The sequence below is a fragment of the Amphiprion ocellaris genome, chromosome 24 (genome assembly GCF_022539595.1).
Source record: "Amphiprion ocellaris isolate individual 3 ecotype Okinawa chromosome 24, ASM2253959v1, whole genome shotgun sequence".
Taxonomy (NCBI): domain Eukaryota; kingdom Metazoa; phylum Chordata; class Actinopteri; family Pomacentridae; genus Amphiprion; species Amphiprion ocellaris.
The window spans coordinates 3,740,794-3,767,858 of record NC_072789.1 but is presented as its reverse complement, the minus strand read 5'-3'; the positions used below and the strand labels follow the sequence as shown (position 1 = coordinate 3,767,858).

Genomic DNA, 27,065 nt, shown 5'->3' with positions numbered 1-27,065 from the left:
CATCAAACACACACAGTGTTGTGTCATTTTGTTGAGTCAGACATCAGTGGCCACTACAGGTCAGCTGAGGTTGACAAACCAACCACACCTAGTTGGATTTTGAACGGTCGCCCAGCTAGCCGCTCCCTTGTTCAAAGAGTTCTTTTCCTGGCACCGCTAGCTCCAGCTCTTGGCCAGTTTCCTCGTCCTACTTTTAGCTTACATAATGTCCGTTTGACGCTGTGATGTTGGTTTTCTTTCCTGGTGTAACATCTGCGAATGAAGGGAGTTGACCAGAAAAAAAGGGCAACGCAAGGGAAGAAAAGAGGAGCGGAAATGAGCGAATAACCGCCGTATGAGCTGCAGACATGAGTGTAGAAATTATTACATGCTCGCTCGTTTACAATGAGATCCTATCTGTTTTATATCTCAAAGGCGGTGAAACAGAGCGTTTGAGAACAGCGCGCTTTTGTTGTTTGACAAAAGCCTTCTTTTTACTGTCTCGCCACAGACAAGATTACAAGATGCACTCTAAAATGCATACTGGCTTGAAGCAGCCACAGGATGTCATTATGATATCTTGGCACTTGCCATTTCAGTGTGTGTTTTACGGCTTCAGTATATGGGCCATGCAGGCTGTGAAGGCTGTCAGACACCTGTATGTGTCAGAGGTGAGTCACAGTTTGTCAGGCTGAAAGCACAGTTCACACCAGATGATGGGCACACATGAGAAAAAGGGAATTAGAATAGAATAGAAATGCTTTGTTCATTTCAAAGGGGAAATCTGTTTCCTACAGAAGAAAGAGTATAGTTCCCACCACCATAAACACAGATAAATAAGTAAAAATGTGCAGTAAATTAAACTAAACAATAAGAATAATATGAAGAGCAACATGTCCTATGTTAAGGATGTGCAAATGTTAGTGTTTTGTAGTGCAAATAGTGTCCAAGAGTGCAAGAGTATTTAAAATAAAAATTGTGCAGTTTCAAATTACAGAACTGGAATTTACAGTCAAGCCTGAAATTATTCATACCCCTGGCAATTTTGGACATGCCGCTTTTTGTTCAAATGTAAATAAAAGCCCAGAAATGTTTTTTTTTCCAACATGATGCCTCTTGTACATTTTCATATTATCTTTTGACAGAAGCCTGTGTCATTTCCACTCCAAAAAAAAACTTGCTGGTTGAATAAAAGTAACTTTAAGTCAAAATTTGCATGAATAATTTTGGGCTTGACTATATATATTTGAGGATGCAAACCCTGGTTATATAGTAAATTCAAAAATAACCTGTAGGATTAACATATAGTGGAATTTTGTCTTAACATTTTGATAGGAAGCCATTTAATAGTCATTTAAATATAGATTAGTTATAGATTTTGCATTATTATGTTATTATTATTATTATTTTTTTTTTTTCTGTAGCTAGGGTGTGCCTGACAGAGTTCCCCACTCTCCTAGTGACACAAATTGAAAATAGCACTTCAAACATGCATAATTACACCACTTTTTTTTCCCCAAAACCATGCACATGTGGCATTGGCTCTCATTTATTTTCACACATAATTTCCACAGAGTTAATCAGCGGCGTTTACGGGGGCCACGTTGTAGCCTGGCTGGCCCATTACCATTCCCAGGCTTGGTGAAAGACCGCGTTTAAAGCTATTCCTATCCATCAGTATGTTAAACGTTTTACTTGTTTCCTCTGCTTCAGCTTTGTCTCAGTCTGCCCCCGGGGACTCTTGTCAGTGTGAATGTTTGTGTCCCACTAATTCTCAAGAATTCCCACTCTCTATTTGCAGCCAAGCACCGCAGCAGAGCATTCATCCCCCTCAAGAGTTCACAGAGTTTCTGTAATTGTCATGCTGTTTTGTAACTACGTATCCGGCCGTCTGTGCTCACTTTTATCTCGGTTTTGTCTGACTTTGATGGGATGATATGGTGTGTTGAGGGTATTTTTAGATGAGGGGCGTAAACTTATTTTTGTGAAGAGGAAAATAGATGTGAGGATGAGGAGGTTTATGTGTGTGAGATGAGAGCCAAAGGATTGATGCCTGGTTTTATTACCTCTAAAGTCCTCATTGCAGCCTTTCACACAGACAAATTGGGATTAGGTGGAGTATTTGGTCCAATAATAGTCTATTTAGAAGCCCTTGATGGAAACATCCACTCAGTCATCATTGCAGCAGGAGTATCTGGCCCACAATAGTGTTTACACAGCTAAGGTCATTCTCCATGTCCCAGCCCTCCTGTTTCCTGTGTGACTGAAGTATGAAAGGATTTATTTGTATCTCAAATATTCGGGGCAGTTGATCATTTGAATGTCAGCCGGAAATGGGGCAGGTGGTGCTGAAGCTGTCAGCGAAGGGGCATTATAGGCTGGCCTGTTTGAGGTATTTTGAGGTCATACGAATTGATTTTATGTCCAGTAAACACAATATGAACAGCAGTGGCTACTAGACAAAGACAGGAGTTAAGCATAATGCAACTTTGTGTAATGTGTCAGGCAAAGTCAGAGAGATTGCAATTTGCATACGTTTTGAAATGCATCCGCTGACCGGAGCACAAGTACGAGTCGTTTTGCTTTTCTGCTGAATCATTGAAGTTGTTTGTCTGCTCCAGATGCGGTTTAATATGAACCAAATGAGCAGAAATGCTTTGTCTCCATCATGCAAACTGAATTAAGATGGAGTCAGCCATGGAGACCTAAACTGACCTGAATAATCGCCATCTCTTTCTGTCAAAACCAGATGCTTGTGCGACTTTCTTTCTCTTCCTTTTTGCACTTTTTTCTTTTTCTTTTGCATATTATTGTCTATGAAAGAAGGAAAATAGTACAGAGGACTGTTCTCTGTATTCTCATGGGTGTTAACTGTTTATTTCTGATGCCAAAGGTTTCGGAACACGCCGGTTATTGACCCTGAAATTTAAGATGGATCAAATGCAGAAGATATATTTCCCCATAATATTCTATTAGTTCACTTGGCCCAACTTAGCCTAAAATATCTTGAGCATGAAGACTTTTCTGTGCTTGGAAGTGACTACATTTGTTGGTGTGAAAACAGCCTTTGGGCAGCATCAGTCTTTCCAAGTCATGTGACCTGAAATAACAAGAAGTCGGAAAGTTTATCCGTTACAGCCGTGTTTTATTGCCTCAAGTGAAGGTCCTCTTTCCTACTCATTAACCTTTACATTCTGTGGGTAAACAACTATGATCTGTTGGTTGAACAAAAACTTGCCTATTTTGTTTTAGTTCGTTGTTCGGAGTTGTAAAAATGGAAGATGCAAATCTTTGAACAACGACTTCACCTAGTCTTCATACTGCTCCCTTTTCCAATCCTCTAGACACTCTGATCTGAATGACTTAGTCTAAAGATAGTTGTCTCTTCATCCTCCTCCTCCTCCCACATCTTCAACCTCCTCAGCACCGGATGCTCGCTGTGCTTTCTCTCAGATTTAGAGACTTTTGTTTTCCCAGAAAACAGTCTTCCCTTCCCTTCACTCCCCATCTTTCTCCATGCCTGTGCAGCAGCATCAGCAAGAACTGCAAGTGTTTACATGGACAAGAAAAAAAAAAGGCTGCAGAATGAGACTCCAGTGGGGCGACCTTTTGACTTTTGATCTTTCACCTCAGACTCACAGGAGACAGATGAACACCGGTCATGCTCAGACAAGAGAGAGGGTCCGTGAAGTATCAGGAGAGAAAAGGCCACGGCTGGTTGTTTGGTCGGCGATGATGCTTGCAGGAGTCCATTTGCGCACACAGCTTCCTCGTATCCCCGTGTCTCTGCCAGGTCATGCTCCATAAGCTTAAAAGCACGGCCCTCAGGTGGTAATTCACTTAAACCTGAGGCAACATCTGCTCCTGCAGCTGTGATTCCATTAGAGTGACGGCCGCAGAGCTATTTTTAAAGCGCTGTTTGTTTTTAGGCGTGCATCGTTTCTCTTGTGTTTTTGTTTTCTTTTTGCCTCAAGATTAAATATCTACCTACAGCATATGTATACGACGAAAGTGTTTGTGGGGCCTGCCTGCCGGTGTGTGCGTTGTAAAGGGCCTGAGGCCGACTGCTGCTTAAACACAGCTATTAAAAGTGTCCTGCCGTGTGACTCATTTAATGTATTTACATACGGAAGCACCTCAGAGAACATTAGCAAATACAGCGCAGTCTCATTAGATTGCAGTCGTTTCCTCTTCATGTCTGCCTCCAGCCAGCCATGATGTCATATGGTGGAGATACTCACCTATTTTCTAACTGGGGAACCCACAAGTAGATGACTGTGTGACCTCAGGGGCCCCATATGGAGACACTTATGAGGGTAGCGAAGTAGACAAATGATTCAAATGGTGGTAGCATGATACCATGTCATTAAAACAATGGCAGACTTGTTGTATACTTGTCCAAATTAAGACACAAAATGAACAAAATGAAAGTAAAATATCCAAAACAAGACACAACATGACCAGAAAGACACTCAAAATGTCCAAAACAAGATGCAAAATGACCATAAGAATGGTAAAAATGACTACAAGATTATAAAATGACCAAAAAGACACTCAAAATGTCCAGGTTAAGATGCAAAATGACCACAATAATGGTAAAAACGACAAGATGATGAAAATGACCAAAAAGACACTCAAAATGTCCAAAACAAGATTCAAAATGACCATAATAATGGTAAAAGCGACTACAAGATGATGACGATGGAAAATGCACTCAAAATGGCCAATAAAAACACAAAATAATCAAAATATCCAAAAAAACCCACACAAGATCCAGATAGACACAAAAGAAAAAGCATACTTGTTTATTTTTCCTCCTGAAGCACTGGGTCCTCCTAAAGGACGCAGCAGGTGTTTGTAAAGATGGAGGCATCTGGGTCTCACTTTCAGCACCCTGATACCCTCCACCCACACTCAAGTCCTTCCCGCTAAGTGGCATGGACGAAACGAAGGACAGCTGGAGTTTCCTGCTAAGAAACAGGCCATGAGGGAAATTGGGAATTCTGCGCATCACGGCTATTTCCTGCTCCCACGCACGCTCATGGATGTAATTTCAAACACACACAAACTGAGCTGACGTGTTTTTGTTTACATACTCGGACTGGCATTTTCAGCATGTTGACAAGTCCATGTTCCTTGTGTGTTTTTAATGAGAGTGCGAAAGCAGGAAGCGATCCATCATCAACACTGTAATACAAACACCCTCTGAGGCAGCAGAACATGCAGCGACTTTAACGAGCAAACATGTGCTGCTGTCTGGAATGTATCAGTCTCTGATCTGAAACGAGTGCCCCTCAACTGTTCTGTTTGTCTTCAGCTGACCAATTTTCAATGGTGTTGCTATCACATTCCTGTCTGCTGTGCCAAACGCCGCTTGTTTTACTGCCTTTTTGCACCTACTGCCCGGTTTATTACCTGCTTTTATCACATTCGAGCAATAAAGCACCACTTTCAAATTGCTTCTCGAGTATTCAGCTCACCCATGAAGGCACAGAAACTCTCAAAGACTCACACTATGTGGCTCTCGTTAGATCAAAAGAACAGGGGTCATCAGAGGGGTTAATCCTCGTTTGGTACAGTCCCCACTAGTGACTGACACCCCATAGCATGCATAACAGGAGGGAATGACGCCCTCTGAAAACATCAATGGGATTACGCAGGGATATTCCATCATACTGGACTGTACCAAGGCGTGGGCTCTCTTCAGGGAAAGACTGCCTTTTCCAGTTGATTTAGTTTCATTATTCTGTGGTGCAATATTTGCCTCTGTGTATGCTAAGCTGGAAGGGTGCAATAAGAAAGCGTGTTCATCTGGAATTTGACCAGACATAGCAGGCATGACTCTCCCTGTGCTTTGACGTGCTTTCCTTCCGCTTGACAAATGTATCACGAGATTAGATAACATTCCTCAGAAATGTATGCTGGCATTCCTGGGTCTTGGTTTATTCTATCAGATTGTCTAAACTGTATGGCTGCCTGACCGGCATAGACAGGGATGAATGTCATCTCACATCAAGGCTCATATTGTAGAAAAAAGCAATTTTTTTGTGCAATTTCTGAGATATAATCTGTTATGTCAGTCAGTCTCCTTGCTTTCATGTTTTCATGAAAATGCAGACTATAGGATGATGAAAATTAGCAAAACGACACTCAAAATGTCCAAATCAAGATGCAAAATCACCATATTACTATTAAAAACGACTAAAAGGCGATGAAAATGACTGAAAAGATACTCAAAATGGCCGATACAAAACACAAAATAAAAATGCACTCAAAATATCCAAAACAATACACAAGATCCAGAAAGACACAAACAGCAAAATGACCAAAAAGACACTCAAAATGTTCAAGTTAAGATGCAAAATGACTATAAGAATGGTAAAAACGACTACAAGATGGCGAGAAATTGACTGAATAGACACTCAAAATGTCCAAATCAAGATGCAAAAATGACCGTAGTAACGGTAAAAACGACTAAAAGATGATGAAAATGATGGAAAAGACACTCAAAATCTCCAAAACAAGATGTAAAACTACCATAAAAATGGTAAAACCGACTACAAGATGATGAAAATAACCAAAAAGACTCGAAATACCCAAGATAAGGTGCAAAAGGACCATAATAATGGTAAAAACTACTACAAGATGATGAATAAATGATCAAAAAACACTCAAAATATCCAACATAAGGTGCAAAATGACCATAATAACGGTAAAAACTACTACAAGATGATGAAAATGACCAAAAAGACACTCAAAATGGTCAATACAAAACACAAGATCCAGAAATACACAAAAGAAAAAGCAAAATGATCACAATGGCAGTTAAAATGTCCAAAACAAATGTGTGTGTACAGAGAAAAGTTTTGTAGCTTGCTTTGTTCAGGTCATTTGTATTATATTAAAATTCAATTAAATTTTCTTTACCTAATGTGAATTTGCAGCATGTGTCTTCAGATCTCTTATTCTGTTGCATTAAACAGATGAGGCAAACAGCTGCAACTTGCTGCTGCACCACTTTCCCTTCAGTCCACTAGAGGGAGCTCTGCCATCACTTTTGACAAAAATCCAGCTGGGCTGCCACAGCCAGCGAGCTGCACCTCCCATCGCTTACACCGGACACTGTGGCCATTAATAGCACGTGCTGTTGCTCTGTGTGATCTGGTTAATATCTTGATTCATCACTGATTTGTGGGTCCCAAAAGAAGTCGATGATTCAGGATGGATGCTGCTCTGCTGCTCCTCCTCCTCTTTTTTGGATGCTAACATGGAAGTAGAGGTGCTGGGTGTGTCAGCAGTGAACTGCACACGAGGCACTACAGGGCATTCGACTGATCACACAGCGCGGGGTGCCCGCTAGGAGTCCACGAGTGGTTGTCATGGTAACAGGCAGTGAGGTTGGCATGAGCTGAGCTGAAGGTTTTTTTTTTTCCTGATTTCCTCGTATGTGGGTGTGACCCAGTAGCGTGTGAATTTGCATACATTTGTAGAATCGTTTGACAATTAATGTTTTTGTTCTGCATTTGTGTGTGTGTGTGTGTGTAGATGGAGCAGGTATCAGATGATGAGCTGGACCATGGAGCAGAGGAGGACAGTGACAAGGAGGACCAGGACTTGGACAAGATGTTTGGAGCCTGGCTGGGAGAGCTGGACAAACTCACACAGGTTAAAACACATGAAGAGGGCGGCTGATACAGACTCACATAGGTAGAAGAGCAGAGAGAAAGGATGGGGCTGTATCCATAGCAACCTTAACACTGCTAATCCTGTCTCCCTATACTGTATCCTAGCGATTCCTCTTCCCTTTACCACTATGCATTGTATATTTGTGTGTGTGTGTGTGTGTGTGTGTGTGTGTGTGTGTGTGTGTGTGTGAGGCTGTTTGGATGCTGTGCTTAATGTCAGAATGTGTTTGGTTTTGCATATTTGCATCTCATGCTTCGTTTGTGTTTAGAGTCTGGATGACGGCAGGCCGCAGAAAACACTGCAGAAGCCTCCTCTCAGGCAAGAGACCAACATGGCCAACTTCTCCTACCGCTTCTCAATGTACAACATAAACGGTAAGACATCACTCGTCTCACTCGTGGTGTCTAAATCAGCACAATAGCACCACAAAAACTGTCTGGAAAAGATAAATAATTGATGTGATTTTCCCCACGTCCCCCTTCTGCCCTGCCCTGCTCTGTTTTTCCTGTATCTTTTATCTTTGCTCCCTCCAGAGGCGCTGAACCAGGGAGACACTGTGGATCTGGACGCCCTGATGGCCGACCTGTGCTCCATTGAGCAGGAGCTCAACACCATTTCCAAACCAAACTCAACTTCTCGCAGCCAGAACAAAGGCCATCAGCGAGCTCCTGGAGGGCGCAGTGCCAGTACCAAGCACACAGGCACCAGTGGAGGGGGCAGCAGTGGAGGTAGTCTGTTTAGTGGTGTTTGATGCCTCTTTTAACAATAATAAAGAATTCCTGCAAAACATTTATACAATGAACACATATAAATACACAGCGTGCAAATGCAGGGGTTCCTCTTCTTATGTCAGAGTTTCATTCCTGGTGTGACGCAAGTCGATTTTTGTCGTAAGTCGGAACTCCAGTGAAAATGTAAAGAAAGCCGTGATGTGCATCACAATATCGATCAGTTTACATATTTGTACAACGACAGTAATGACAGCAATCATTAGCTCACACTGAAACACAACTTGGTAGGAAAATACTGGCAAAAATGTAAACTGTATGTCTAGCGAATGATGAAGTTAGTGAATGTAGCATAATCGAATGTGGCAGCAAATGGAAACAAAGCCGTCTTATAGGGCCGCGTGACTATAGTACATACAGTGTTCATCTGCTCTTCTTACCGTGAGACGACGTATTCATCCGCTTCGCTCGCCAACCAGTTCTACTGAACCAGTTCCGATGTAATGGCGAAACGATGTAAGTTGAGGACGTCATAAACCGAGGACCTCCTGTAGTCATTTTTTCCGACTCATACAAAAATCTAATTATTGTTATGGTTAGAAAAGTGTTAATTTAGCCAATTGTGCACAAAAAACACTTCGCCATTGTGTGAATCCACAGACTAGTCAGGTGTGGCTTTAACAACAATGATCAGATAGCATGTCCAGTACACAGATACTCATTTAAGTGACCCTAAAATGCAGCGTTATTCAAATGATACGATGCCATAGGTGTCTAGAGAAAGATGAGGACGGGCTGTTGTCATGCTGGATGCTGGATGTCAGTTAGGGCTGTAGCCAACAACTTCGTGTCCCCAAATCTACCACTCATCATCTAAGAAATCATTTCAGACAGCTGTAGTTGGACATGTCTGTCAAATGTCCACCAACTAGCATCAACAACCTCATTAACTCCTGTGTATCGCAGAGCTGAGGTCCACTCTTGATCTGCCGAAGATCGTTTCCAATATACCTTGATTGTGGTTATTTCTGTTGTGGAGATGCAGGGTGTTGAAACATTTATTATTCCGAAATATTAAAGCGAATGGATCAAATTCAATTTAATATTAGATGCAATTAGGCTCCAGCCCCCCTGCGACCCTACAGAGGTGTACAGATAAAAGTCAGTGACCAGAAAAATTAACTATTTGTCCTACCGAGATTTGCCAAGCACAAAATAAAAATTAAGGAGATATTAATTCACAGTAACGACCGGTGGCTGGCCTTTCCTACAAAAATGGTCTTACTCCTTCACAAAAAAGGATAAATATTTCAGGAATAAAACATGTCACACCTCTCCTCCTCCACATTTTTGTGTGTGGAAGCTGTAAAAGGAAAACAAGACAATCACCAAAATGTCCCTAAAGTAAGCCAAAGAGAAAACAAACACCTGCAAAGTGCTAATCCAGAGTAGGACAGGGGGCACATTTAGCAGCATCCTGTTTACAACAAGGCAAGAATCATGGGAAATGTGACTGCAGGATCGCTGCTGTAATCAGTTGTGGCATGATCGTATTTGACAGTGGTAATCATGCAAAGGATAAAGGAATGTTTGTGGTGTCACTGTACCTTAAATCCAACAGCAATGTGTCATTAATGCTGTGAAATATTAAGAAATGTGATATTAAGTCCCTTTCAAACATGCAGTCCTTTCATCCATCGCACAAGCAAAGTGCTTCTAGTTGTATAAAGCGATTAAGGGATGGATTTTTCCTGCGATATAGATTTGGCTTTTCCTTTAACCCTCGTGTCGTCCTGCGGGTCAAAATTAACCCGTTTTAAAGTTTGAAAATGTGGGGGGAAAAAAAATTTCATGGTGAAACTTCTGATGTCCACATTTTCAACATTTTTGGGAAATCTTTGAACATGTTTTGGTGGAAAAAAAGAAATGTTAAAAATGTTTCTTGAGAACATTCACATAAAAATCAACCAAAATCCAGCGAATTTCGCTGGATTTTGGTTGATTTTTATGTGAATGTTCTTAAAGAAAATACTAGAAATTTTACTGATATATATGGAATCACTTTAGATATTTCTAGGATTTTTTGGAAGGTTTTTACTCTTTTTTTGAAAATATTTACGAGAATTTATTGCCAAATTTGGGGGATTTAAAAAAAAAAAAAAAAAGCTTTAAAGGGAAACTTTTAAGGAATTATTGGAATTTTCTTCCTGAAGGTTTTTGCAAATTTTCAGAAATTTGGGGAATTTTTTTTGTTGAATTTTTGGATTTTTTCAGACAAGGAGACAATATTTTTTGGTGCCTGTAAATGAAGACAACAGGAGGGTTATTAGTGCATTTTATGTATCATCAGTTACATTCAACACTTGATGTACTGTTCAGTTTGATAATTTGATTTTGAATGACAAAAATCACGTGCATCCTGTTGTTTCCTCCATCACTGTAATGTTCTGAATAAGGCCATGATGAACATTAACGGTGAAGTGGACTGAATTACAGAATGCTGCCAAGTTTGTAATGGTATGTATTCCGTTTGTGATTTAATGTAATTAGGAAGTACCAGTAGCAGCACCCGGGCGTCACCAGCCAACACAGTACGAGGCGGCAGCGTCAACGCTCGCCCCGCCGCCTCCAACATCTCCCTGGACGACATCACCTCTCAGCTGGAGAAGGCCTCTCTCAGCATGGACGAAGCCGCACGCCAGACGTCGTCCTCTTCCTCCTCGTCCTCGTCGTCGTTCTCCTCCACCACGCTCCGGCGGCCCTCGTCCGGGTCATCCGGCGGCGGGCAGCACCGGAGGACGGGTTCGGTGGGAGCAGTCAGCGAGCAGGAAGCTCCGTCCCAGCGGTCCAGTGTAAATTCAGCGTGTGCCTCAGCGTCCAGCATGGACTCCCTGGACACTGATAAAGTGCTGACGGGGGGAGAGGTGGAGGGCCGGAGCAGTCCGAGTGCACAAGGACAAAACCAGACCAGCACCGAGGTATGACTGACACTGAAATATACACAAACACTCGGGTATAAAACGGGTACACATCGGGTTTATCAGCTAATGAGGAATTGTGTGTGTGTGAGGCACAGTGTGAAAAATCTCCAGATGTGGCGGTAAGTAAATATGTGTGTGAATCTGAATATGAAAACTTCAATCCAGAGCCTGCATGTTGAAGCACACATGAACCTGCATGCCAGAGAGTAAATACACATTACAGCCTGTGTGTTGTGCATTGGACGGTGGCATTCGACACGTTGTAATCTCAAGTGTGACTTGGATTACAACGTTAACACCTTCATCTTTCACTCACAAAGCATACTGGCTTTCTAACAAAAGCAGAATATCCTCTATAGTGTGGTTGTGACGTGTGTTGCAGAAATGACAAATATTGTGTTTTGGTACGAGAGACCAGGCAGTACAGTGGTTCCTCGCCATATCGCGGTTCACTTTTTGCGGTATCTAATTTTGTCTCGCGGATTTTTCTCTGTATTGCAGGATTTTGCGGTATATAAATATTTTTTACTTTTTGCAGTAAAATAAGCATTTTCTAGCCTAACACAATGTATAAAAATATAAACAATAATAATTAAAACATATTAACTTGAGCGCTGGGCTCTGATTGGCTCAGCGACCGTAACATCAGTCTCCTCTGTCTCCCATGTATAGCAGCGTTCAGCATCTCGCCTTGTCCATTTCACAGACGTCTGATCACTGTGCACAGTGTAGCTCTGCGGTGTTGTGTTTTTGGGAAATTTTTGTAAAGAATTTTATTTATTTCAAGCCCTACAATGTCGATCAAATGTTCAGCGGCAGAAGCAGATGCTTACCATCACAGAAAATTAGAAAATTATGTAGGTTTAAGAGTGTAGAAAGTGTTTTAGAGCATAGAAAGTGTTTATAAGAGTGTGGGGAGGGTTTATAAAGCCTTGAAATATATAGAAATAATAATAAAATAAATATAAGGTCGCTACTTCGTGGATTTTCACAAGGGGGTTCTGGAACCGAACCCCCACGATAGACAAGGGACCGCTGTACTACAGTTCAGAAAAAACACAATATGTTGCACGTCACCTGCCCCTCTTGCATGTGTTTATACTGTCTGTATGTGTTTGCATCCTTTCTTATATATATATATATGGCTTCTGTCCACACACACCCTTGCCTGCACCTCCTGACTTTCCCAGCATGTCACACTGAGACGGGCCAACGGTAAGCCGGCCAGACGGCAGCTTGACTTCACCTCACGAGACGGTGAAGTGGATCGGGCCACTGTAAGTGCATGTGTGCATGAAAGGCTGCACAGTAAATCATTTGAGTTTCTACGTGATTGAGCAATTTTCTAGCTGCTTAGTTTTTCTATGCAACAGATTTAAAAAAAAAATTTTAACCTGTGATTATCAGATTTCAGTGTGCAGCCTTTGGTTTTTCACATGTAAGAATCAAAGTGTGTATGGTGTGAGAGAGGGATTCTAGGTGTGTGAAAGTAGCTGCAGACTATATATTTTTTAGTTGTATTACTATGTATTCATACACTCTAGTCCAGGGGTGTCAAACATGCGGGCTGTGGGCCAAAACCGGCCCTCCAGAGGGTCCAGTCCGGCCAGCGGGACGACTTGTAAAGTGTTATAATTACAGAGAAGACATTAACTGCAGATTGTAGATTTGTAAAATCAGAAATTTAAAATAATTTCTAGACCATGACAAGTTGTTCTGATCATAAAGTAAAATACTAGATTGCTCATTGTTCTTTTGTCGTTTTTGTCTTTTTTTGTCAGATTTTTGTCGTTTGTCTGACGTTTTTGTCATTTTGTTTCTCATTTTTGATGTTTTGTCTTTCCTTTTTGTCTCGCTTGTGTTTTTTGTCTTATTTTTGCCATTTTGTTTTTGCTTTATTCGCTGTTTTGTGTGACTTTTTTGTTGTTTTGTGTTTTTTCTGAATTGTTGTTATTTATAGATTATTATGCTGTGATTTTACGGGTCCGACCAACTTGAGATCAAATCGGGCTGAATGTGGCCCCTGAACTAGAATGAGTTTGACACCCCTGCTCTAGTCTGTCTCCATCATGTTTTCTCTGTGCATATCTAAACTTTTTCTCACAATCATTGCTTCTTTACCCCACAGCTGCAGCTAATGACAACCACAATCGCTTCATTTACGGAACCTTCTCTCGCTTCCACGCTTCTTTGTACAGAAAGGATCAAAACACCTGCAATTAATATGCCTCAGAGAATCATCTGGCACTGACTTCTCCTTTATTTTGTCTCTTCCTCTGCTCTTCTTTTTTTTTTTTATCCCCCTCTCCTCTTCAACCCAAGCACTCCTATCTGGACCGAGAAACCTCGCTCATTCTGAAAAGCATAGCTGGAAAGCCTTCTCACCTCCTGACCAAGGTGACTCTCTCTCATACACTCGCTTTTCCTTTCATTTCTTCTCTCTTGTGTGTTCGCACTGCTCCTCTTCTCTGCACCGCATGCTCCTCTTGTGGAAAAATCCATTTGAGAACTGTTGAAAACCAGCTGCTTGCAGCCAGACTGATTGATTTATTTACGTAACTTTGAAAAACGGCGCTCTCACTCTCTCAAACTCCTATTCTCTGAAATGCACAAAAGAAGAGAATAAACTTGAGCACATCGAAAAATAAAATGATAAAAATCAGATATATCTAACAGTGTCTCAGAATGGATTTTTCCTTTTCATCATTATCTTGCACATAGACTTGATTGTTTTTTCTGACCTGCTTCCACATGCATCACTCACTGGCATGTGGTCTTTTGTCTATTTTTATTTACTCTCTCTTTTTGATTTGCTGTGTCGTCATTAAGAACGGAACGCTTGTGAGGGGAGCAGCAACTGTTTGTGATTTTATGCTATGAGGGCAGCAATGATTAGTTAATCGATGAGTTTGTCAACTGAAAACTGAACAATGACAACTGTGGTAATTGTCACCTAAACTAAAACTCCAACCGTTCTGTGGTTGTAGCTTTACCAGTGAGAGATTTTGCTGCTTTTCTAAAGCTCCTTCTTTCCTTTATAAAGAGTAGTTTGATGACAAAATGTCAGTTTAAGGTTTACTTACTGTGATAATCCTCAGCAGATGGATTTTGTTGAGACCAATAGTTACAATATTAACCCTATATCTGGTTGCTACTTATATAGCTAACAACCTTATTTAGGGTTCATTTTGTAACTATTGGTCTGTGCAGAGTAGCTGATGACAATAACTTTAGTTTATTAAATGAAAGCATGCAAAGTTTTACCTTCATACTATGAACATTTTGAGAGCTACAGGACCTTGAAGTACATAAAATTTAGTTTTTTTAAATTATTTTTTGTCCCATATAAGTTGTCCCAAAGTCATGTATTTATTTATGTCATACTTGTATTGAAATCTGGAATATCACAGATGTTCTGTGTGTGAATGTTTATTATTTAAGGGTTATTTTAATGCATTCGCTTGCAGTAATATGGTAAACAATCCAGTATTTGGTTCACATGGCAACATACAGTAAAATTATGGTTACAGACTCTCTCTCTCTGTCTATTTTCAATGCAAATAATTTTCTAAAAAGGCAGCAAAACACACAAGAAACAAGGTTAAAGATTAATTTTACTGGTAGCTTTTTTAAATTTTTTGCTAGATAATGTTATGACAATAATCATGTTGTGAAAATCTGTTATGCTGACAGCCATAGCTCAAACAAACACCAGACCTTATTGGATACATGCCCGCTCATAGAAGAGTTTGACGAGGCAATAATCCTCTTTTTTTTCTTTTCTTTTTAAACGTGAACCATCTGTGCTCTGTTGTTCAGCGTACAGTGTCCTCCCCATGTGTTTATCCATCATATGCTGCCCCCCAACAGGCTCTGTTTTAATTTAAACGTCTTGCAACCTCTCGGCAGATGTATCGGTTGCAGCCTTTGGCTTCTGTGCTGAAGCTTACGCCGATTCCATGTGTGCAGATTTGCGGTTTAAAGTTGGCCGCTGTTGATTGCAATTTATCCGACCGTCAATACGGGACACATTGCAAAGTGCAAGCTAGGGGATTCCAAGACAGCAGGAGTTTTTTAAAATCCTGCTGAGATTTAAATACCCGAGAGCATTTTAGTGAAGACTATGAATTATTACAGTCTTAGATGGAGTCCTTTATGGTTCTGGAAACTTTCAAGACATATTGTATTTGTTTTCTGGTATTTAAAAGTCTTTAAAAGAACAAGAGCAAACTGAAACATCTCCAGTTGTGGCTGCTGGAACTGAATTTTTCCAGAACACTTTCAGTTATCTCCATTATTTTTTATTTTATATCATGGGTGCTGGTGGTGAAGCTGGCGTTTTACAGCCAAAATGTTGGAGAGGCAGTTGCTTTGTCTTTAGCTCTTTGTGTTATAAAACAGTGGAATTATTTCGCACGTTCAAAGCTGCTGGTTTCTGGCGTCTAAGCTCTCAGTCTGTGTGTGTATACAAAGAGTATTTGACTGGGTTTCCAAAGAGTGGAGGGCAGAGATGGCCTCCAGCGTCCCGGCTGTGAGGGACTTTATGTGGTACTCGTCCAACTGTACAATGGGAGAGGATGAGGCTCACAGTTTCTCTCCCTCTTCCTCGCTCGCAAATGAGAATACTGAATGAGCGCGGGATGTTTGGGAACAAGCAAGACGCAAGAGAACGAAGAGACATCAAAGGAACAGGGTGCCAAGATTTTTCTTCTTTTTTTTTCAGGCGAGGCAGAAGAGCCTTTTTAAAATTGGCTGTGGTGTGACTGAGTGTGAAAGTGGAAGGGAAACGCCTGTGGAATCAGAATCAGACTAATGTCTAATACACTGCAAAAACTCAAAATCTTACCGAGTCTATTTGTCTTATTTGTAGTCAAAATGTCTCATCCCACTTGATTTAAGATAAATTCACTTAACAAGTGACATTTCAGCAGATGGAGGGACTTGTTTTAGGACAGTGCATCTTAAATATATTGTTAAGTCAAACAATCTTGAAATTATCTTGTTTTGAGTTGAATTTTATAAGAAAACTCAAAATAAGTTTAACCCTCGTGTCGTCCTGCAGGTCAGATTGACCCGTTTTAAAGTTTGAAAATGTGGGAAAAAAATCTAAAAAATCTATTTTCACAGTGAAACTTCTAGGTGAATTTTTTGGGTGAATGTTCTTAAAGAAAATATTAGAAGTTTTACTGATATATATGTAATCACTTTAGATATTTTTAGGATTTTTTTTTTTTTTTTAAAGATTTCACTCATTTAAAAAAATATTTCCAAGAATTTTCTTGCCAAATTTGGGGGATTTTTTTAAAAAAAAACTTTTAAGGAATTATTGGAATTTTCTTCTTGAAGGTTTTGCAAATTTTCATAAATTTGGGGAATTTTTTGCAGATATTTGGGATTTTTTCAGACAAGGAAACAGTATTTTTTGGTGCCCATAAATGAAGACAACAGGAGGGTTAATACATCTCAAATTAGGAGGTTACATGAAAGCGAAAATCTATTTTTGAGTGACAAACTACTTCTTTTTTTTTATTTTAGCATATCTGAATTATTTTAAGACAACTAAGCTTGACAATCCTGGTAAAATGTAGCTTAAAATAAGTTTTCCCAGCTAATTTTAAGATCTCAATATTCTAAATATCATATCTTATTTCAAGAAATCTTACCAAGCCATTTTTCACTTGTTCTATTGGCAGATTTTTCCACTTATTTCAAGGTAAAAGTTGCTTGAAATAATTTTTTTTTCTTGTTTTGAGAGGGGCATTTTCTCCAGTGTAAATAGCGGGGTGTAAGTGTTGTGCAGAGAGGGAATAATGGAGGCGGAGTGAGATGTGGAGGGGGACACAGTGACATTTCTTGGGCTGAATCTACAGTGTGACTCTGCAATGTAATCTGCACAACCCCATGACCCCGTTATTCACTCACTCACTCACACTCAGGCGACTAAAAGCCTCCCACTATGTGTTGGCCAAACAGACGCTTGGTTTTATTCCATTAATGTGCCTTGAAGTTGGTCATGTGAGAAAAGGTAGTCTGGGTCAAGGAGGTGGGGGGGGGGTTCTTGAGATAAGAGGCTTGTGGGGCAGTTGTTACCACCCCCCCCCCCACCCTTTCTCTTTGAACACACATGACTTCAAATATTCAGCACCTCGGCTTCTCATTCAACCAGATTCCACTCTCCTTCCTTGTCACTGCAGTTTAGCTTTGGGGCCGGAGTCAGTCACGGTCGTCCCCTCTCTCCACGATTGGCTAAAGGTCCCGCACACGGGGCTCCGCGGTTGGCCGTCCCCGTCATTCTAGTAGTTTTGTTGGGGGGATTATGCTCACATCGATTGGGCACGCTCCCAAACCCCTGCATCTGTTATAAGGAGAAGGAAGCGAGTGATGGAGAGGGGAGGAAGCAGGAAGAGAGGGCGGGAGGATGGAAGGGGGAGGGGCATTGTCCTCACTACTGTCTCACTGGGGTTTTTTTCTTTCTTTTTTTTTTTTCGTCAAATTGTGTTCATCTCGGGCGCACATGTCTGCACGTCACAAAGTCTCTGCTCAGCACCGGCTTTGACCAACATCGTGGATGCAAAGATGATTTTCATCTACTGAGGATCATGGTGGAATAACTTTATTTCTAACTGTGAAAGGTGGCAGACTGGATCTTTTTTTCCTTGTTTCGTTTTTTTTAAATCAATGTGGACACGTTTGGATATTTTCCATGATTTTTGACTCTTTCAGTGGCAGGCACAGTCGCTTTCTGAACTGATCCCACCTTCATCCGCAGCCTCTCGCCCTTTGGGGATCTTCTACTATTGTTTCCCTTCTGCTCTGTTGCAAGATCAAAGGAAACCGCCGCAGCTCCATACGAATCCACTATGAAACCCTAAACAGCAAATGGAGCGCCATATTTGAGGGACCAATGTCACAGCAGCAGCGATTTGGCAGCGCAACCTTTATTTGTGTCTTGATTCACACATAAAACACGTGAAAGCACACAGTACCTGTAGCATGGAGGTGATGGCATCTTGTTGGAGGGGGCAGGTAAGCTAGCCAAAGCGTAGGAGAATTATTTTGACACCATGTGCTACCACGCCGGGGGCTTGTGCATTTAAACGGTTCAGAAGGTTGCTAACTATTTCATGAAGGTGCATGATGTCTTCTTCCCGTCAGAGAGAATAATAAAAGACATGAGTGAAGAGCATGAGGCAAGGCTGTGAAATCACAAGCCAACTGTCTTAACTGTGCTCCTGTGTGTCCATCCAGGAGGAACAAGCCGCCAAGCTGAAGGCAGAGAAGATCAGAGTCGCCCTGGAGAAGATCAAGGAGGCACAGGTCAAAAAGGTAGAAACACCTCTCTCCTTTGTGAACACTAATCCACCGACTCCTCTCACTCATGTCATAATCGCTGTCTTGTCATACCCACTGTACGCCGCGTTTCTTTGTGAACTTCATTCACAGCGAGGCGGCGAAGCGCAGAGAAAATAGGTCATTGCAGTGTTTGATTATGTGTGTGGATCTGCCGGGGAGGGAGCAAGGAATCAGAGACGGGCTTCAGAAAAAGATGGGGTGTGCGTTGAAAGACAATGCAGACGCAATTCGACACAAGACGTGTTATTTATCCGACAGAAAAAGTGCTGATTTTTGGTGGACGACTGACAGCCGTGGCGTGTCTCCATTGGGAAGGCCGTTTTTGCCACTGAATGAGGCGTCTCTGTGAATGAGAGCAATGCCATTTAGTTGAATGGTGTCCTTTTACGCGCAATGAATAAATGAAGCCCGACAGTGTTCCAACAAACAGGGCCAGACTTCACTCTGCCATGTAAATACAATATGACAAGATAACGGGTGCTGGTACAGCTGGTGCATTAAAAAAATGGCAAACACTGCAAAGCGCTGGTTCACGATTGCTTTCCGATTTCCTATATTTTATATGAGTGACACTGAAGCAGATTGATTGCATTTGATTTGCATTTGCTTGTGGAAGCGGTTACGTTTTTGATTTTATCTAACTTTTTTGTTGTTCGTTGGGCTTTTTTCGGGGGTCTCTCCTGTGAGAAATGTAGGTCAGACTCCCCACGTCTGAGACTCACTGCTCACCCAGCATTCCCATTGGCACAAGATTCACCTCAATCATCCGTACCCGTGCGCTGATTGGACGTCAGAGTCAGGAGGGAACAAACAGGAGGTCAAGGAATTGAGGGCTTTATTAGATTTCCCACCAGGACAGGTCTTATGTCGGCTGCGGTCGTGTGATTCTAGGTTTGGCACGTGTGTGTTTTTGTCACGTTCAGATTAGTCTAAGCTTGCTTGTTATGGAGGACTTATGGTTGCTTATAGATGCAGAACTTTAGCCAGACTGTTCAGTGCTAGTATGTGGGACGCTGAGGCCCCAGAAATGGTTTGACAAGCACATGATTCGATTTCTCAGTCTTTAACCCTCCTGTTGTCCTCATTTATAGCACCAAAAAATATTGTTCCCTCGTCTGAAAAAAATCCAAAACTTCAGCAAAAAATTCCCCAAATTTATAAAAAATTTGCAAAATGTTCAAGAAGAAAATTCCTTAAAAGTTCCCCTTAAAAGTTTCATTTAAAAAAAATCTCCAAATTTGGCAAGAAATAAAAAAATTTTAAAAATAAAAAAATTAAAATTGTAAATATTTTCAAAAAATGACTAAAAATCTTCCAAAAAAATCCTAAAAATATCTAAAGTGATTCCATATATATCAGTAAAACTTCTAATATTTTCTTTAAGAACATTCACATAAAAATCAACCAGAATCCAGCGAAATTCGCTGGATTTTGGTTGATTTTTATGTGAATGTTCTTAAGAAACTTTTTTTTAACATTTTATTTTTTCCACCAAAAAATGTTCAAAGATTTCCCAAAAATGTTGAAAATGTGGACATCAGAAGTTTCACTGTGAAAATATTTTTTCCCCACATTTTCAAACTATAAAGCGGGTCAATTTTGACCCGCAGGACGACACAAGGGTTAAATTAAGTTTGAAATCATTTCGCTACAAATCATCAAATTTAAGTGTAAAATTTTAACAATTTTTTTGAAGATATTTATTCATTTTTTGAAAATATTTACAAGAATTTTCTTGCCAAATTTGAGGGATTTTTTTAAAATAAAACTTTTAAGGGAAACTTTTAAGGAATTGTTGGAATTTTCTTCCTGAAGGTTTTGCAAATTTTCAGAAATTTGGGGAATTTTTTGCTGAATTTTTGGATTTTTTTCAGACAAGGAAACAATATTTTTTGGTGTCTGTAAATGAGGACAACAGGAGGGTTAAAATATTGTCATTTGCTTTTCTCTTGAAGTATAGATGCTGTTTATGTGAAACTGTTGTCCTACTGCGTTCATATAAATACATATTTTATTTTCATGTCTGCTCTGACATCTCGGCTTTAATAAAACATCCGTCAATCATCTCTTTTTTTTCTCCTCCCACCTCTTCCTCAGCTGGTGATCAGGGTCCACATGTCAGACGAGAGCTCCAAGACCATGATGGTGGACGAGCGCCAGACGGTCAGGCAGGTGCTGGACAGCCTGCTGGATAAGTCGCACTGTGGCTACAGCCCTGACTGGTCTCTGGTGGAAACCATCACTGAGCTACAGATGGGTAAGAGAGGAGCTGCAGATAGTTCCCACTGCATCTGAGTCAAGTAAACACTGTTCAGTCTGCACTGTTGGAATATAGGAGGTAGGCACAAAGCAGTGGGACAATGTAAACCAGGGGTGTCAAACATGTTTTAGTTCAGGCGCCACATACATCCAAAAATTCATCTCAAGTGTGCCGGACCAATAAAATCACAGCATAATAATCTATAAATAACCACAACTCCAAATCTTTCCTTTGTTTTAGTGCAAAAAAGTACATTCTGAAAATGTTCACATTTATGGAATTATCTTTTGCCAAAACATTATGAACAACCTGAAATTTGTTAACAAAAATACATTCAGTTGCAGCAACATTGTGCCTCAGTTTATCATTTACACATTACAACTTCCAGATTAGCAACTACAAAGGCATGAAACATTTAGTCACAGGTATCTGGAACTGCATGATATCGTGTTTCACTTTAAAAAAAGACAGAAAACAACAAAAACAAGACAAAATATTACAAAAATGAGACACAAAATGACAAAAGCAAGAAACAAAATGACAAAAAAGAGACAAAAAATTCGACAAAAAAGTTACAAAGCGACAATAAAATAGACAAACGAGACAAAAAATGACAAAAGCGTGACACAAAACAACAAAACGATGCAGAAAACGATGAATAAAGCAAAACGCAAAATCACAAAAGCACAAGCGAGACCAAAAGGAAACACAAAATGACAAAAAACACAAACAAAACGACAAAAACGTGAGACAAACAATAAGTCAGACCAAAGAAAACAACAAAAACAAGAGAAAATATTACAAAAATTAGGCACAAAATGACTGAAGAACAATGAGCAATCTAGTATTTTACTTTATGATCAAAACTAAATTTATAGTTTTACAGATTTACAATTTGCAGTTAATGTCTTTTCTGTAATTTTTACACTTTACAAAGTCGTCCTGCAGGCTGGATTGGACCCTCTGGAGGTCCGGTTTTGGTTTTGACACCCCTGATGTAAACAATCCAGATGACAAATTAGAATTATCTCCAGTCGCTGTTGTGACTTCAGGCTCTTTGTCAGTTTGAAGATTCAGCCTCACCCAAAAAACAGAAAAAGCCTGGAGGGAGGAAATTAAGTGCACACGTTCGGGTCAGCAAAAAATCTGCACATCTTCCATCTTGTCATCATTCCTCCTCCTCTCTCTCTGTCTCTCTCTGTTTTCTCAGAGCGTATATTTGAGGATCATGAGAACTTGGTGGAAAACCTACTAAACTGGACCCGTGACAGCCACAACAAGCTCATGTTCATCGAGCGCATCGAGAAATACGCTCTTTTCAAGAACCCTCAGGTGACCGGCCGTGGCACTCTAACCCACATACGCTGACCCACTCAGCAGGGAAGGGGAAGATTATTTTCTCAGCAGCCTTTTTAGCCGCTTTGCATTCGCCGTGTAAATGCTGAAAGTGTATGTTATACACACGGGTGCATTGTTTATGCATGCCGAGTGCCTGCGCAGCCCGCAGAGCCGGAGAACGAACAAGAGTGTGTTTGTGTAGGAGAGAGTTGGAAGTAGGTCAAAGCTTTAAAGCGAGTAAAGGTGAATAATTTATTTAACATAAGACGAGGAGGTGAGCCGCCGACTTTACCCTCCCTGTCTTCTATTCATGTGACTTTTCCCTTCAATCACTTCCAGAACTATTTGCTGGGGCGGAAGGAGACGTCAGAAATGGCTGACAGGAATAAAGAGGCTTTATTAGAGGTAAAATTGCACACAAGCATCAACAGAGACTCTCCCATCATTCTACTGATTATTTAACCCTTGTGTCGTCCTGCGGGTCAAAATTGAAAAAAATATATATTATTATATAATATATATATTTCAAATATATATTGAAAAAAAAAAAAATTTTCACAGTGAAACTTCTGATGTCCACATTTTCAACATTTTTGGGAAATCTTTGAACATTTTTTGGTGGAAAAAAAATGCTAAAAATGTTTCTTTAAGAACATTCACATAAAAATCAACCAAAATCCAGCGAATTTTGCTGGATTTTGGTTGATTTTTATGTGAATGTTCTTAAAGAAAATATTAGAAGTTTTACTGATATATATGTAATCACTTTAGATATTTTTAGGATTTTTTTGGAAGATTTTTACTCATTTTTTGAAAATATTTCAAGAATTTTCTTGCCAAATTTGAGGGATTTTTTTTTTTTTTTTAATAAAACTTTTAAGGGAAATTTTTAAGGAATTATTGGAATTTTCTTCCTGAAGGTTTTGCAAATTTTCTGAAATTTGGGGAATTTTTTGGTGAATTTTTGGATTTTTTTCAGACAAAGACAATATTTTTTTGGTGCCTGTAAATGAGGATAACAGAAGGGTTAATTACTCATTTCTTTCTGCGTCTCCTTCAGGAATGTTTCTGCGGAGGCTCGGTGTCCGTGCCGGAGATCGAAGGTGTCCTGTGGCTCAAAGAGGACGGGAAGAAGTCGTGGAAGAAGCGCTACTTCCTCCTCCGGGCTTCGGGGATTTATTATGTCCCCAAAGGCAAAGCCAAGGTCAGTGAGATGGTCGCACTGTAGTTAAACAGTCACGCTACTCACACAAAGTAAAGCTGGAGAGCAGAAATGTGGGTCGGGGTTATGAGAACCAGATCCACACAGCCTGCTCTGTGGTATTTCCTGTTTTGTCACCGATCACATTGAACACCGGAGCCGGTAAACAACTTCCGTATTTTTTTATTTATTTTTACCGGGGTAGATTTGCTGTGCACGTGCTTTATTTTTAGCACCGTCGTCCTTCCGAGTCTTTCTCAGATTATGAGACTTTTTCCATTTTAGCATTTTGTTGCCTTATTTAAATGCTGCAGTCTTGCATGAGCATGTGGACTACTGAGGGATCTTTTTTTAATGTTGATTATTAAAAAAAGATCATGTTTCTAAGCATAATTATTTAAATTTCACTCAGGCAGGAAATCGACACATGCTCCAAATATGCTTTCAGAACATTGATTTGTAATAAACACACATGTAGTCCAAACTAACACCTTGTGTGCCACAGCTGATGTTAAAAATTCACCGTTTCTTCACTTAGCGTCAGTCAGCGCTGGTCTCCTTTTGTAAGTCAACCAGGCATCAATACATAATGTGTTCTGCTGCGTCTCCTTCTCTGCAGGCATCCAGAGATCTTGTATGCTTCCTGCAGCTGGACCATGTTAACGTGTATTACGGCCAGGACTACCGCAGCAAATACAAGGCTCCTACTGACTACTGCCTGGCTCTGAAGGTAAAGCCCTGTTGCTGAAATTTTTCATTTTTTCTTTAAAAAAATGTATGAAAAGTGTTCTCAAATACATTATTCAGAGGTCTGCATCTGATTTTTAGTCAGGTTTTGGAGTGTAGAACAATTGGCGATGGCAATATAACACAATTTTTAGGTTACATACATTCAAGTCTAAGAAGGTCAAGAGAGAGTCAAAATACATTCAAACCTAGTGGTAGAAATGGCACCGTTTACCTGCAGTCAGGTGATTTTAGTGATATCCAGTCATTTTGTATTAATAAGTGATTGTTTCCCTAATAAATAATTATGGAATTTGTCACAATGATATCAACAGTAGGAAAAAGCCACTAAAGCCATTAAAACCACTGCACAGACTTCAAAAACCCTCATCTGTATAAATGCGCACTTACAATAATGGAAAACCAACAAACTTAGCATGTCAAATAATCAAATATTTGAAGGAGGATCCCAGAAAATAGTACTTAGAAACACACTGCTAATGTTTTATAAAACTATTCATAGCAGTAACAATATAGCATTTTTATACTGTTCAAGAGGTGTACAAATACCATAATTCATGACATTCTGCAAATGGCTTAAAACATGTCCATTAGAGTAATTTTATGTGATGTTATTGGCATTTAATACGCACAAACCTTTAATACTCACTCCATTTTATGAAAAAATATGAAACTGTCTAATAAAAATGCTGAAAAGCGAGAAAACTTGCAGCCCATTACATACCATATGCATAATCTTTTCATCTTGAACCAGTTTACAGTGGAATTACAAGGAGTTCATAGATGATACTATCTATGTTTGCATTTTTTACAGCATCCACAAATCCAGAAGAAGTCCCAGTACATCAAGTATCTGTGCTGCGATGATGTCAGGACCCTGCACCAGTGGGTGAACGGAATCCGCATAGCCAAGGTTGGTCCACACATAAGTTGCTCTTCAAGACAAACGGGGCAAAAAAAATTAGCAAATAAACGTGAAATAATGTGACACTAGTATGTTTTGTCGCCTTGTGTTTGTGTGTAGTACGGAAAGCAGCTGTATGTGAACTACCAGGAAGCCATGAAGAGGACAGAGGCGGCTTACGATTGGTCGTCTCTCTCCACCTCCAGCATCCGATCTGGCTCCAGCTCTGCCAGCATACCTGGTCAGTTCATGTTTTAATTTAGAGATAGGAGAAGCACCTCCAATAGACATTTTAACATGAAGCTGGATCTTTGAGAAAGCTTAGTATAGATCATTATGTCTAGTGTTAACTTCACTGTTAAATCTGAAGAAAATTTTGCTATAAAGTAATTTGTACAACATTCATTACAACCAGAAAGGAGGTGCATATAAATTCACTAAATAGCAAAAATAAAATACCTTGTTTTTAATTCTTTTGTCTGAATGATGAGCTGCACTTTTTCATTGCTTTTGTTGTTTTTTGTCTGACTTTTGTCGTTTGTCTTGTATTTTTGTCGTTTTGAGTTTCCTTTTTGTCTCGCTTGTGTTCTTTTGTCTTATTTTTGTCATTTTGTGTTTTGCTTTATTCGTTGTTTTGTATTGTTTTTGTCGTTTTGTGTTTTTTTTGTCTCACTTGTGTTCTTAGTCTACTTTTTTTTTGCTTTGTTTCTTGCTTTTGTCATTTTTGGTCTTGTTTGTGTCATTTGTGTAATTTTTTTTTCTCGTTTTTGTCGCTTGTCCATTTTTTGTCGCTTTGTGACTTTTTTGTCTCATTTTTTGCCCCTTTTTTCTTTCGTTTTGTGTCTCGTTTTTGTCATTTTGCGTCTGATATTTGTAATATTTTGTCTTTTTTTTCTTGTGTTTTTGTCTTTCTTTGTCTGACTTTGGTCATTTTGATCATAAAGTAAAACACTGTATTGTTCAGTTCCAGATACCTGTGACTATATGTTTTGTTCCTTTGTAGACACTCTGTGATCTGGAAGTTGTAATGTGTAAATGATAAACTGAGGCATAATGTTGCTGAAATTGAAGTTATTTTTCTTCAGAAATTTCAGGTCATTCATAGTGTTTTGTAAAAAGATAATTCATTAAATGTGAAAATTTTCAGAACATACTTTTTTGCACTAAAACAAAGGAAAAATTTGGAATTGTTATTTATAGGTCATTATGCTGTGATTTTACTGGTCCGCAACACCTGAAATTGGGCTGAATGTGGCCCCGGAACTAAAATGAGTGTGACAACCCTGTTGTAGAGCATACTATTTCCAGAAATGCCTACTTTTATTTGTCTTTTCTTTCAGAGTCCCAGTCGAACCATTCAGGCCATTCAGACAGCGGGGTGGACACGGGCTCCTCTCATGGCCGGTCCCAGAGTGTGGTGAGCTCCATTTTCTCTGAAGCCTGGAAGAGAGGAACTCAGATCGAGGAAAACACCAAGGTATGGCTTTCATTCAACAGAAACATCTCATATTTGTTGCAGTTACCATAATTTCTGGACTATTGAGCACACCTGAGTATAAGCCACACCCACTAAATTTAAAAAGAAAAAAAATTGTACGTATCTAGGCCGCACTTGTCTAAAAGCCGCAGGTGTCCACGTTGTAACATGAGATATTTTCTAGGGCTGGCCGGAATAGCAGTTTCTGGGCTCTGGATATTTGGCCCCGATTAATGACGAATATCCGAATATTCGGTTCACTTCGCGACGTCCGACGGAGTGGGGGTGTGGGTATCACAAACACACGTCTACCTAGTCTACTCTAGGACTAAACTAGACTAGAAGAAGGTTGCCATTGTTTACACCACTTACAAAATGGCATTTTACCGAATAGTAGCATTTCAGCAGTCA

The 27,065-nt window shown here is 40.0% G+C and overlaps 1 protein-coding gene across 5 annotated transcripts in view; it reads left to right on the top strand.

Moving 5' to 3' along the window:
* raph1b (Ras association (RalGDS/AF-6) and pleckstrin homology domains 1b) overlaps positions 1-27,065 on the top strand; it is a 56,613-nt gene that overhangs the window by 24,164 nt on the left and 5,384 nt on the right. For 2 of the 5 annotated variants that reach the window (XM_055008180.1, XM_055008181.1), the window contains exons 3-17: positions 7,525-7,644; positions 7,934-8,039; positions 8,199-8,393; positions 10,944-11,371; positions 12,565-12,651; positions 13,697-13,771; positions 18,623-18,700; positions 20,825-20,984; positions 22,198-22,319; positions 22,665-22,730; positions 23,386-23,529; positions 24,146-24,256; positions 25,088-25,186; positions 25,298-25,418; positions 26,518-26,654. In XM_055008180.1, coding sequence (XP_054864155.1) covers positions 7,525-7,644; positions 7,934-8,039; positions 8,199-8,393; positions 10,944-11,371; positions 12,565-12,651; positions 13,697-13,771; positions 18,623-18,700; positions 20,825-20,984; positions 22,198-22,319; positions 22,665-22,730; positions 23,386-23,529; positions 24,146-24,256; positions 25,088-25,186; positions 25,298-25,418; positions 26,518-26,654 — 2,049 coding nt within the window. The remainder of the gene's footprint in view (positions 1-7,524; positions 7,645-7,933; positions 8,040-8,198; positions 8,394-10,943; positions 11,372-12,564; positions 12,652-13,696; positions 13,772-18,622; positions 18,701-20,824; positions 20,985-22,197; positions 22,320-22,664; positions 22,731-23,385; positions 23,530-24,145; positions 24,257-25,087; positions 25,187-25,297; positions 25,419-26,517; positions 26,655-27,065) is intronic. The other 3 variants (XM_055008182.1, XM_055008183.1, XM_055008184.1) reach the window with 3 other exon arrangements.